At 42.5% G+C, this 13,820-nt stretch overlaps 1 protein-coding gene across 2 annotated transcripts in view; it reads left to right on the top strand.

The window, feature by feature from the left end:
- Window positions 1-701: 701 nt before the first annotated feature.
- Window positions 702-13,820, top strand: part of LOC109889758 (homeobox protein Meis1) — a 39,373-nt gene continuing 26,254 nt past the window's right edge. Inside the window, exons 1-8 of one of the 2 annotated variants that reach the window (XM_020481459.2) lie at window positions 702-1,282; window positions 2,632-2,852; window positions 3,722-3,863; window positions 4,080-4,130; window positions 4,533-4,583; window positions 5,129-5,275; window positions 7,542-7,653; window positions 11,958-12,109. In XM_020481459.2, coding sequence (XP_020337048.1) covers window positions 1,271-1,282; window positions 2,632-2,852; window positions 3,722-3,863; window positions 4,080-4,130; window positions 4,533-4,583; window positions 5,129-5,275; window positions 7,542-7,653; window positions 11,958-12,109 — 888 coding nt within the window. In that variant the 5' untranslated portion in view covers window positions 702-1,270. The remainder of the gene's footprint in view (window positions 1,283-2,631; window positions 2,853-3,721; window positions 3,864-4,079; window positions 4,131-4,532; window positions 4,584-5,128; window positions 5,276-7,541; window positions 7,654-11,957; window positions 12,110-13,820) is intronic. The other variant, XM_020481450.2, reaches the window with a different exon arrangement.

Below are 13,820 nucleotides of genomic sequence, written 5' to 3'. Positions count from 1 at the left end.
CTGTCTTTTGACACATACAAGTACATATAGTAATTTATTTGCAAGCTTTCACTACACAATGCTGTCCATGTCCCAAATGCCCCAAACTATCCATGTTTATTTATATTAGAGAACTGAGGCCTGTGTTTGATGTGCGCTTAATTGCGCCCATTCTTCCCACTTCTACTGTCATATTGGACAAAAGGTCTGTCAATCAATTCTGCGAAGGAGTGTCAAATTCTGACACACAACCTCCAAGAAAATAATTTTAGAGTGTTATTATAAACCTGAAAAAAAGTGAATAGCTTAATTGTTAGACTACTTTTATTTGGGTGGAAAATGGACAGCTGTTTCTATTCATGGTCAGTTATTTGCCTATTTATAGCCTATCGTTTGTTAATATTTATATGTATTCTTTAAATAAATCTAAGGCATGCTAGTCATTTCCACAACAAAACGTCCAGCTGAGCACCAGATAATACAACCCTTATATGCGATTGAATATCTGCTATTTTTACAGTTCTCAAACGCCCCCACCTGGTTCTCCACTTGATGTGGCCCATTCCAATACGTGACCAGTTATGGCCACCACTACTTCCGGGTTTGCACAAATTGATCAAAGCTACCCTCTCTGCGTTATGCGCCCTACAACAACACACACACACACACGCGCATTTGGAGAACCAAGCACGGCATTCACATTGCACATCGGGATCTACCAACATACGGACGGACAGTGGACTGCCCCTTTAAGAAAAACTAAGTCAGAAAATATCACCCCTCCTCCTTCAGATCTCCACTTGGATGGTATTGCATCAAAGAAAACCTTCACTGGAGTTGCAAGTGATCGAGGAGACGATGGGGACTGTTTTTGAACATCTCTACATGAATATCTGAAGCATTCAAAGTGAAGGAAGAGCGCGACGAGTCATCATTAATTAAGCAACTTGACAACCTCGATGTTGATTGACAGCTTGCTTGTTGAGCGAGACTAGAGTCTCAATGTTTTTTTCTGTAAGGGGCATTTTACACCAGTCTCAAGCGTGAAGTCGTAGCCAGTGTCGCTTGTTTATGAACGGTCTCCAGGAGAAAGCGAAGGAGCGCTATACTGGATTGTGGTGTTTTTGTCTTTAGCTGGATTTATGCTGACGGTCTGGCAACCATCCTCTCTGGAGAGACGACCACAGTATTCCTAATCTTGCATTTGGAGTTTAGGTCTTTGTTTTTCCTCAGCCCTGGCCTCGTAGAAGACGTTTAGAGTCCGATTGGAATCGGCTAGAGTGACAGGCCGATGGCGCAACGGGTGCGTATTGACATAACTTTTAGCAATGGCAATAAAGCTACAATTGAGACGTGGCTGATTACTGTGCGCAATTTTTCATTTGTATGGCACAACAAGCAGGCAGCTATGCAATAAGATGATGTTTGGTAGAGCTATAAGTTGTCAAATATACTTATGCTACATGCTAGCCTACTATTCAGCATTTGAGCGTGTGTGAGTAGAATAAACAATTGCATTTTCATATTGTCTAAAGAACTGCAGACTGCAAACTTCATCACATAATTAATTTTACCCCACTATTATGACATGTGTTTTGATATTCTGCCTTTCATAAACGCCGCGTCGGTCTTTGGGGTCCAGTGTTTAATGTAGGCTATAACCAAGTTGTTACACATCAACTTAAACGATTTACAAAAAACATGATGTAAGTTTGGTAATAAGAACATGGACGACATTTCACAAATATTTTGTGTGTATTAAATTTCAGTCTGTACAGATATGATAATTATGTAGAGAATGTTCGCTTTGGGTTTAGTTTGTTGATATCTGTCCTTTTCAACATTTCATAATACTTATACATTCTTATCTGATATATGACATCCAAATAAATAAATTCAACATTTAGAATAAAACATATGTGATTACGTTCTCAAAATATACTCGAAATAGTTTAGATAGGCTAATTGTTCATGCATGTCTACGTGGCCTATCTAAAATGTATCTGTTATTTTTTTAGTTTCTTTAAACTATTAGTTTTGTCAAGATAAACAAAACAATATTTGATTTCATTGAAATATCAGCAAGAATACAGACAGAAAAGTGTATACATTTGTGATATTGTTTTGTCTAAGCAAAACCTTGCAGTTCTAATCGCCTGAAAGAATTAAAGCAGTTTTAGACATATATATAAAGGCATCTGCTTTTTCAGAACTTTTTATACTGTTAATGATCCAACGTAATCCACAAACAATGAACATTTTCCATTGATTCTCAATTAGGTGATCAACATAGGCTTTTATTGCCACTAATATACTTCCTACCACTAAACATACGATAGGCTACTATTAGCACCATATACCTAACACGTTAGCACTTATTTTCTATACTAATTTTGTAGGCCTAGACTTATTTGCTATTATTAGTATAGACTGCCAACAACATAATTTAAGTTATTTTACTATTGTTGTTAATATACTTGTCTTGTTATTAGTCTTTATATTTCGCTTTTATTGTCAGTATTATTACATGATTACTTTTACTTTAGCTATTATCAACACAGGCACATTCAACACATTCAACATCAGGAGAGGTAGCACACCGGTGTCAATGGTTCTTATTTTAGAATATTCTCTATCTTTCACTTTTGACAGTATGAAGACCTTCCCCACTATGGAATGGACGGAGTAGGGCTTCCCTCGACTTTGTACGGGGACCCTCATGCAGCGCGCTCCATGCAGGCGGTTCACCTGAACCACGGGCCCCAGTTCCACTCGCACCAGTACCCGCACTCAACACACGCCAGTGCCATACCGCCCAGTATGGGCTCCTCTGTCAACGACGCAATAAAAAGAGACAAAGATGCCATTTACGGGTACGTTTATTTTACTGCCAACGTAAAGTGTACAGCCATTGGGGAAATCAAGCACCACAAATGTGAGCGATGAAAGTTTAAGAGAGAGGGAGGCTTTGGGAAATTCTCGCTAATTATAACCTCTTCTGTGTTCGGTCATTATGCACGGTGCTATATAGGCTTATTTAAACTTTGTATATCTGTTTTGAAATGTTTCATTATGACATTCTCACCTGAGTTTTCGAAAAAGATCCATACACTTCGTTTGCATTTTGGCTTTCAGTCAAAATATGATGTTATTTTGCATTCACAAAATTCATGATATGGATGTATTCTATTGTTTAGCCGGAGCCAGGGGTTGAGTTGGATAACCAAACTCCCAAAATGTTTGTAAATCCAACTCTCAGATTTAAACAATTGTACATCAAACACATTCTCAAACTACCCTGCCTACTTCAACAAATGTGTAGGCAGTGTTGTTTATATTTGTGTGCCATAATATAAGCATATTTTCAGGCCAAGTTTAATTGTCTTGAACTCTATTGAAAAGTTCATCATGTCATTTTTTGCCTGAGTTAATCTCACTGAAGAATATGTTATTTCGTTGTCCTAAAATGTTGAATCGTGTTCTAAATAAGACACTCGAGAGCTGAGGATGCCATACGACCAGTTATGCCTGTAAGACCAACTCATTTCATGCAGTAAGACTAGGCCTACTTTTATGTAATTATTGTGCTGTTACATTTCTGAATGTTTGCACGTTTTCAACTGAAAACAGTAGGCAATGTGATTGAAACTCGATGTAACCTACTTTCTTAGTTTGGGCCTGTACCGACTCGCAAACTTTCCAAGGCGGCGTACAGCGTTAATGTCCCCTCTCTTCCTTTTAGGCATCCCCTGTTCCCACTTCTAGCACTGATTTTTGAAAAATGTGAATTAGCAACTTGCACGCCGAGAGAAACTGGGGTCGCTGGAGGCGACGTGTGTTCCTCGGAGTCTTTCAATGAGGATATAGCAGTATTTTCAAAACAGGTTTGACATATCTATTTACTTGTTTTGTTGAAGTTCAAATTCGTTCAAATTCGTATATTGTAGGATAAATAACCGTTGTGCATTGGTACATGTTTTGTAATTCTGCATTGTGAAAACTTTGTAAGCCGCAAGCTGTCCCATGCATGTGAACACAAATCGTTATGAATTATGTATGACGCTCAGTGAACAGTGAATTTTGTAACACTTTTGTTTCAGATTCGATCAGAGAAGCCTATATTTTCATCAAATCCAGAAATTGATAATTTGGTAAGAACTCACATGCTTTAGGCCATTCACAAGGACAGTATCGAACAGTTGGATAATGAATACATTCACTCATTGTCTACAATAGACGACACTTAAGTGTGAATTTGACTTTATCACAGTCCTTGTTATTAATGGCGTCATAACAGATACACGTTTGTGTAATCGTAATCTGTCAAAAGATTTTCTTGTCATGAAGTTTGTTTGCTTTCATGCTAATTATTTTAATCCTGTTGATCTTGATCCATTGCCTACACGTTTTTAATGGCCGTGCGTGTGCAAACACACACCCACACACACACGCATGCACGCACACATGCACGCACACGCACCCATAATTATAATAATAATGTAATGATCCAAAATGTGAATAAAAATGTTTTAATGCAAACTTTTTCCTCCTAGATGATACAAGCAATTCAAGTATTACGGTTTCATCTGCTCGAGCTGGAGAAGGTATATTTACTCATAACCATCTCATGCACGGTGTGACTGATAGGCCTGCTGCTGTAAAAATCGGATAGCATTGGGCTATAACTCCGTAGTAGAGGTGTAATAGTGGTGGTAGTATATTTGGTTGCCCAAATAACATTTTTATGTTATGGCGTTGATAATGTTGTCATTGATGGATGCGCTTGCAAAATATTAGTCGAGGGCGTTTATATAAAAGTCGACATATTGCTCAGCCTATATTAGGGAGGAGATAAAGTTGCTAAAGTAGCCTACAGTTATCGCTCAATTATATAAAAAATTTAAGAAAAATAAAGTAATCATTCGTTTTTCTACAAGTAAAGTAAAATGTATGTAATGTAATATAGTTCTGCTATTTTTGAAGCCAATTTGCTTGAATAGTAATTTAGGCCTCTCACAAGGCGAGGGATAGGCTAGTCCTTATAATAACACTGATTATTACCATCTACATTCATTTATTTAGGGCTTTCCGGTAGGGTATAGTGTTCACTCAGTTTTGATACATGTTTGGTTGTCCTCCGTGTTTGCAGGTACACGAGCTATGCGATAATTTCTGTCATCGATACATCAGCTGCTTGAAAGGAAAAATGCCCATTGATTTGGTCATAGACGACAGGGACGGTGGAAATAAATCTGACAGTGAAGATTTTACAAGATCGTCTGGGCCTCTTGATCAGGTAAGCTCTTGCATATTACGTGCGTATTAATACAATTGTAGGCGTATACAGAGAACACTTCGCACGCATTTTATGCTGTCTAGATCGTTTTATCAAAATAGAGGCCAATGGAAAAAATATAATTAAGGAAATTGTTGGCCTCCTCTTAGTGATATAGATTGATAAGTGACTTTAAAATAAATCAAATATTAAATGTAGGCCTAACATTTGACAAAATGACAATGAGAACAATGTTTGAGAACAAAGCATAATACATTTTTTTTCCGGACATTTGGTAAAAACTTGTTTGAAGTAAGGATCCCGGTGAACAATTGCTTGGCTTTTACTATATTACTTCTTGAATAAATGCTTTGAGGGACTATGGTAAACATTTTAATTGTTATTATGCTATTTTATGGTGTTTTTATGTGTTAATTATGTTCATTGTGCTGCATGTGCTCGAAAAAGATGTCATTGATCAAAAATGGGACGAGAGGTGTGGAGTCAAATCTGCTCTTTTTTTCGTGTGAATGCAACCAAGCAAGTTTTGAAGTCACGTTGCACCCACCCCTTGAGCAAGGCTTTAGGAATATGGAGTCCCTTCCTCCGGGTGCCATGTCAGCCACACAGCGACTTGTTAACCATTTAACCCTTTATTTACCATAGCAACGAGCACAAATCCAAGCAGTTTAGTGGAGAGTCAAATGCGCACAACTCAAATGTCTCGGTGTTTAGTTTCAAACACCCCCCCAAGCCTATATTAGTCTGTTGTTGAGATGTTCTGAGTGTCCCATTCACTTTACTACAGGGTTCCAAGCTCTGTATTATAAAATAACCCTCTATCCAAGTCTATGGTCTATTCTAGTATGAATCACACTACTTTATATCCACAAATTAATATGCATCCCCTTCAGTCCTCTCACCTCCATCAGGTAGTGAGACTTCCCTCCAGTAGTACTTTGATCACATCTGCTGATTTGCACTTTGATGGTCATCTTTGATTGCGCTGTCACCTGCCAGAGAGTTTTTATTATTATCGATCAATCAACATGATCAATGATGAGCGCAGGTCCCCTGAGTCTTAAAGGCACTCGTAATTTATGCTTTTGATTGAACAAATTGTGTGGCTCAGTTGGTAAGAGCGTAGCGCTAGCAACGCCTGTCGTAGGCTCGATTCCCGCTGGGGTTACATATACTAAAATGTAAGTCGCTTTGGATTGAAGCGTCTGCTAAATGGCATATATTATGAAGCAGCACACTAAAGTGTAGCCCCTGGACTTGGAGGTCAACCCAATAACCTGTCCCACCAGCCTTCACTTTCCCACCCATAAGTCCATGTGTGGTACAGCACCCGCCCGCCCGACACCCACTCTACCTTGCAGGCACTTTGTCCCCACACCTCTAGCCCAATAGTGTACCATTTTCACACTTAATTCCACACTTAATTTCTCTTCTCAAGTGGGGCTGCTTAGGGAGTACCTACTGGTTATGGGTGGATATTGGGAGGTGGTGGCGGTGTGTGAGTGTATATGCATGTGTGTGTGTGTGTTTGTGTACATGTTCGAGTGTGTGTGTGTGTGTGTGTGTCTCTCGGTACTTGTCACCCTCGGTCTCTCGGGAGCGGTTCCATTCGGATTGAACAAATCTCTTCAGCCCTATACTCACTCCCCTTCTTCTATCCCCCTTGCTCGTTTCGTTGGGAACTCCTCTTGTTGGAGTTGGCCATTGCTGCTTTAACCATTTGTGTTCTGAGCATATGTTCTAGATTACCACAGCCTGACAGCATTCTCTTGGTATGCAGCGTAATACATGATATATCTTTTTCATTTTTTTTCCTTCCCAAAGAGGACTTATTATTATTCGTTTGCTGGTCAAAAACAATTATGAATTATAGGGTTTGCATTCTGACCTGGAGTTAGCAATGAGTTAGCCACGATGCACCGCCAACTGAGGGGAGTAGCTAGCCAGTGTGTACAGGGCTGTTTAGCTGTGTGTTTGAAATGTCTACAGGCTATTTCTCCTTCCCCCCCTCCCCACATGATATGTACTGCGTATGATATGGATATGATATGTAAGGAAACTAAGAATGAGGCTTTCGTGCCAACATACCTTGGGTCTCCATTCAAATCTCTTTTAATCAGTCGCCTGTGGATTATTCTCTATGGATGACCTCACTTAAAGCCCTTGGTTTCTATATGACGAATAGACCATTGACACGTTCTCTGTGGTTAATCGTATTCATAATGTAGTTTCTTGTCTGATTGTCAGTGTCATGTCATCCAATCAGATCTCGTGGAGCAGAGACCACGATGACACGGCGTCAGTTCGCTCGGCGGGGACGCCCGGGCCCTCCAGTGGGGGACACACGTCACACAGTGGGGACAACAACAGTGAAGAAGGTAAGGACTCACTGATAGGTAAGATAACTGGATAGGTGTCCATCATTATTGCTTTTGTCTTTTAATGTATACTATTATATCAGTGGGAGGAACGAGGAAGCTATTTTAGAGTTCTGGGACAGATCAGATTCACTTACAGGTAGAAATACTAGAAAGGTGTCCACCATTATCGCTTTCACCTATCAAGTACTTTCAGATTAGTGAGACAGTGTTGGGACTGATCCGATGTCAAGCCAATGAGTGAGTGTCACGCGCTGTCGAGTTTGGATTGGATGTGATGTGGAATAGAAAGACAGACAGCAGAGAGAAAGAACGAGTGAATGATGAGGGTTGACAGAAAAATGTGAATGCGGCGCTCAGCCTGGGACTGGATCTGGAAGAAAGGGCGCATTATGTTCTAGTCGACTGAGCGACGATTTATATACCAGCCTCTGCGCCTCTTTTATTTGGACATGGGGAAAGAGTATTAACAGAGAGCAACACACACACACACACACACACACACACACACACACACACACACACACACACACACACACACACACACACACACACACACACACACACACACACACACACACACACACACACACACACACACACACACACACACACACACACACACACACACACATTAAATGCTAGGCAGCTCCTAATGGTTGAGGTAGAGAAGAAGACTAAAAGGGACTCTCTCTCCTCTGCTATCGGCCGTCTTTATGAGCAGGGCTCTGGGTTTGTGGACTTCCCCCACACTATCCAAATAGTTTCAGTCAGATGTGTATCACCTATTACCAGGGCCATTTGCAAAGTGCTGCTTGTGTGCCAAGTGCAACAAGCGTTCAGGGGATTTGTTATCTCCAGAATACATTTTCAGTTTAGCACCGCCACGGGTGGACTGCTTCGGGGATATCTGTGTGTTTTAACTCCCAAACACAAATACAGTCACACAGCCAGAACACAAGGCCCAGAACACAAACACTCCTAATGCCCTTTTTATCCCCAATTTGGATGGTTGGGGAATTGTGGCTCCTTCAATGGAAGTATTCCACAGAAACGTATTGGTTGAGCTTCTGTTGGAGAGTGGATTCTTGGTTGATCCATATTGGGGTATGTAGTCCAGTGATACCTTAACACTGGTTCCTTGCATCACGAAGATAGGCCTAGAGGACCAGAGAAGCTACCATTGGATAGTCATGGTTTTCCGACTTTTCAGGAAAAATCTGATACATACCTGAGGAGAGATTTGTTAGCTCCCACTTTAACCGAAAGAAAAACGATCTCACACCTGTAGGGAGGGGCGGTGTCAGTGCTGGGAAAAAGAGGAGGAAGAAAGAAAACAAAGAGAAAGCTGGTAAATAATGTCCCAAAGAAGGCAAACAGTTTCAACAACTTAGTTCATCGCTATGGTGATGTCTGCTGTTTGGTCAAACATTTAGCTTCTGTTCATTTGAACTTGCTGGTAGCCGATAGAGAAAGTCCATCCAAGACAAGTAGTCAATTTGTCTAAATATTTTCTTTGTGCATTGTCCGTGTTTTGTTGCCCATGGTTGCTTGAAGTTATCACACGCCTGACCTGAGCATCGAGGCCATTCTTCACAGACCCTTGGATTGGCCGACAATGGTCACATGGCTGCCTTGCTCCTATAGGGAAGTGTGTCTTAGAAGAAAGGACCAATGGTGGAAGCCTGGTGCGAAATAAAAGGTCCTCTCTCCTCCCAGGCCCCTTGCACCAGACCATGGCCAATAACATTTTGTGCAAACACTTCTGAAAAGCTCAGCAATTGAGCAGGCCAGCAGCTGCTGCGAGCGCCAAGCTTTGACAGCTTGACTTATAATGTTTGCGTGAAAAGTGCAAGTGGATTTTTGTGCCTCTGAATCTTCATGCTGGAAGAGAAAGGAGCAAGCGGCGATATTGAACGGTAGAAGGAAAAAAAGGGTGAGAATGGAATGAGGGCAAAGGGAATAAAAGAAAGAAGAGGGAGAGAGAGAGGGAAAGAGAGCGAGGATGAGCAATGAATCCTTTGGTTTGGCGTGGGCATGGTCAATGCTGCATAACCACAGCTGAGCTAACTTCGTGTTCAGAGTTTTTTTCTTCTTCGGGGAAACAAATTCCTTTGTATGGCCTCACTCTTTCACTGGAAGCCAGACAGGAAAGCCGAGAGTAGCAGCGACTTCCCGTGCAACCACCACTTTCTCCAGACCTCCCAGAGTCACTGCAGCGCTTTACTCCTTCCTTCGCCTTCTAACACAACCCCCCTTCACAGTCACACATAGCTGGATGTAGAGGAGGATTTGACGCGTGTAGCTCTAGTCGCCGAAGAAGCATGTCCCCCCCCCCCCCGTCCCCGTCCCTGTCCTCGTCTCCACCCGGTACACAGGTTGTCGCTGTGAAACTTGGAGCTGTCACAAACCATTAGCAGGTTGGGTCCAAAGTCACCACGGCGGCGACGTATTTCTCCTCGTAGTGTTGGGCTAGAGAATGCTGCCGTGACACGGCACATTGCGGAGTGTAAATCAGCCTGAGGGAGCCCGCCGTCGTCCCCCTAATGAGGCCGAGAGCTTGTTTATGGACTTCAGCATAATTTTTATGATTATTTCCACCTTCTCAGACTCTTGTCGGTCCCAGTAGAGTCTCACCTCTGTTTTGGCGGTGGAGGTAATGGCAGGAGAAGCCTAAGCGAAGTCAACCTCCCAGCTAGTGAAGTCACCACTGGTATTATACTAATGTGGTCGGTAGTTGCTGCCATATGCCTGCTCTGCTTTAACTGACTGTCTCTAACCTTGCCTGTTGCTGTTAAAAGTGACGAAAATACTGCGTACGGCATGATTTGTAATTGTAATTGGAAAGGTTAGCAGTTAGTGGGGGCTTTGGTAAAGATGAAATGGACTTAGTGTTGGATCAAAGGAAGCCTGGTCCCAGATATGTTGTGCTGTCTTGCCAACTCCTATGATAGAGTTGTCAAGACAGGACAGAGAGATCTATGGTCAGGCTACCTTCAATCCACCATTTCATCCAGTTTCTCTTTAGCAAAGCCCCCGCTGTGCCCCAGACAATGACCATATGAGTTGGCAAGGCAGCACAAACTGATCTGAGACCAGTCTAGATCGAAGGAGCATTCACTTCCAATGAGACATTTTGGATTACGAACCCATGGCCAGCAGTGTAGCTCTCCCAGGCCAGATGGGAGCTAAGTAAACATAAGAGACGAACTTTAGCGGGAAAAAAACAGCGAGAGGAATAAACTGGGTATTAAATCATTGGCTGGTTTTGGACTACCCCTGCGTCCCAAATGGCATCCTGTTCCTTACATAGTGCAGTACTTATGGACCCTGGTCAAAAGTAGTGCACCATGTAGGGAATGGGGTGCCATTTGGGACGCACACTAGGTCTGTGATATCTTGGAGATGTACTGTATGGATTTTGGGGGTGGGCAGATGGTGCTCTGGGTGGGTCATATCAAATCCACAGTACAGTCAGAGAGTTCAACCCCTGGCTTTAAAAGCTTTCTGAGATGTATGCATATTCATAACTCTTTTCAAAAAAATATAAACAGTATATATGTTCCGGGGAGGTTTGGTGCATCACGTGTACGGTACATGGAGTGTTTTGTATGGAACATTGAAGACTCAACCTATTCGTTCAGACGCTCTCTTCTGATGAATATGTGAAGGTTTCTTGGATGATGAGTCAATCGTTTGAAATGTGGAGAGAAATAGATTTTTCACCAGATCCATCCGTATTTCAGCTGTAGAGCTATCTCCTCGCATTCTGAAAGACTGTGTAGCAGTAACTCTATTACAGCATCCTGCATTTTGATCAATATAATCAGAGCAGTGATAAAACTGTGTAAAAGGGTAGAATTTCTGAAGAAAAAATGACCAGTTGCTGTCTTTTGGCCAAGATGCTGTAGCAGACTTCTCTCCTTTTGGTTGAAAACATTTCTGTTTTAATGCACCAACTAAACACATTCAGCTAAACAAGGCCAGGAAAGCACGATCGCTGGCCAGTCATGTAAAATGTAAAATTATTCCTTCCACAACCCAGAGAAGCAAAGGTTAGAATTCCTGAAGCAAAATGTGCAGTTGTTGCCAGGTTGTAGCATAATGGTCTGTCCTTATTCCCCCCACAACCCAGGGAAATAGAGTAAAAAAAAAACATTTCTGAAGTTAAACGAGCAGTCGTTGTCTGTTTGTCCAAGAGGAGATAGTCGGTTGCCAGGTTGGAGCCGAAATGTCCTAAACCCTTTTCCTTAGTTCCCCATGGAACCACCCACCCACACTAACTGTTGCCTTTGTTTGGACAGGTGACTGCATGGACAACGGGGTGGCCTCTCCCAGCACTGGGGACGATGACGACCCTGACAAGGAAAAGAGGGATCGTCACAACAAGAAGCGAGGAATCTTCCCTAAAGTGGCCACCAACATCATGAGGGCGTGGCTCTTCCAGCACTTGACAGTGAGTAGAGTGGTGGATCACCATTACACTTCTTAGAAGCCAAGCAGTGAGACCTCAATACCGGCGGCCATTTTGAGCTCCATGTCATGCCCTTTAGCCTCAGTTACACTTTATGGGTGTTTAGGGTTGTTGTGGCAAGTCTGAAATGTAGCGATGAGGGAGGGGACATTCCCCCTGCTGCCTAGCAGGTTTAGGAGGATTTGGCTGTTGAAATTACTTTTGAAATGACTCCCCCGAAGTTGTCAAACTGAACCATGCATGCGGGTGTGTACGTGTGTGTGTTTTTTTGACTAGTCATGTCAAAGCTATATGGATAATTATTATGTAGATAACTTCTCCCTAACTCTCCTGTCAGTCGCTACGAGTGCAGTGAGTTGTGAGAAAATACTTTGGTTCACATTCACACCATCCAATAGAGCTAGAAGGAAGTAGCAGTAAAAAGAGAGGCCATATTTTCTGTGTCCATCGTCTCACGGATACAGACTGTTAAAGGGAGACATATCTGACAGACACAGACATATCTGATTTACAGCTTTGGCCAAAGCTAGCAAGCTAGTCAATTGGCCAGCAGGCACTGAGAGAGAAACATTGAGAGGATTTTTGCTATGCAGGCATTTCCCCCCCTTTTTTCTGTCTGGGCTCCATACAAGGAGAGGCTAAATCGGGATGTCTCGATGGGGGTCAAGGTGGCCGCCAGGACCTACCACTGAACCCGGGGGTGGCTGCAGCCTGCAGCAGATGGGATGCGAGAGAGAGGGAGGAGAGATAACCCAGGTAGAGAGAGGGAGGAAGAGAGGGAGTGAGAGAGAGTTGACCATAGACATTCCCAGGTTCTCTGGAGAGTAAAATGTTGGTGTGTGTGTGTTTGTGTGTGTGTGTTTGTGTGCATTGCCAGTTAAGTCGTATTTAGAACTATGAGCACAGTATCTTCCACTTCCACCGTATCGATTCTCAAGGACTTGGTAAAGGTTCATGCATGTGGTCTAGCAAGCTGGCTGCGGATGTGTGTGTGCGTATGTGTGTACCAAGAATACTGGTGAGAAAGGGGGGGGGACGCACACTTGCCCCTCCAGCAGGGAACCACAGGCCTTTTCTTCCTCTTTTCATCCCCCCAGCTCCCCAAAGAAAAGGTAATTATGTGATAGGGTAATGGGACGAAACCCAGGCGTTCAGATTGTTGCCATGCCCACTACATTGTGGGAGGTTCTACTTAAATTGTCGGGTCGTAACCATGGTGAGGGGGGTAGGAGGCGGGGTGAGGAGTGAGGGAGGGCTTAGCAAGCACCCTCCCTCCCTAATTTTTTATTAATAATTCGTTTTTTTTTCCATTTGTTCTTTTTTTCTTCTCTTAGTTGTGCACAGAATATTTAAGCCTGTGAGTGAGAGGGGAGCCACAGCTTGTAAAAGAGAAACCACAGCAGCACGTGCTGTTTTCTTCACATGTTTTCGCTTCTCTTTTTACAAAGTGTTTCATGTAAAAAGCAAAAACCAACTGGAAGGCATAATCCCTGTTAATGCAATTAGAGGCTAATTTGCCACCCTCTTGCTCACAGATGTGCTGCAATAACAACGTGTGCTCCAACCCTGCAAGCACATTCTACACAAACCTGAGCAGAAACAGGTGGGAAAGAAGTTGTACTGGGTCGCTAAGCATACTGTAACTTTGTTTATTGAAATTTGGTTTGAATAAATGACAAGTTACCTGTAATTT

This window comes from Oncorhynchus kisutch, linkage group LG1, assembly GCF_002021735.2.
Source record: "Oncorhynchus kisutch isolate 150728-3 linkage group LG1, Okis_V2, whole genome shotgun sequence".
Taxonomy (NCBI): Eukaryota; Metazoa; Chordata; class Actinopteri; order Salmoniformes; family Salmonidae; genus Oncorhynchus; species Oncorhynchus kisutch.
Note: the sequence above shows the minus strand (reverse complement) of the source record. Positions and strands in the feature narration are given on the sequence as shown.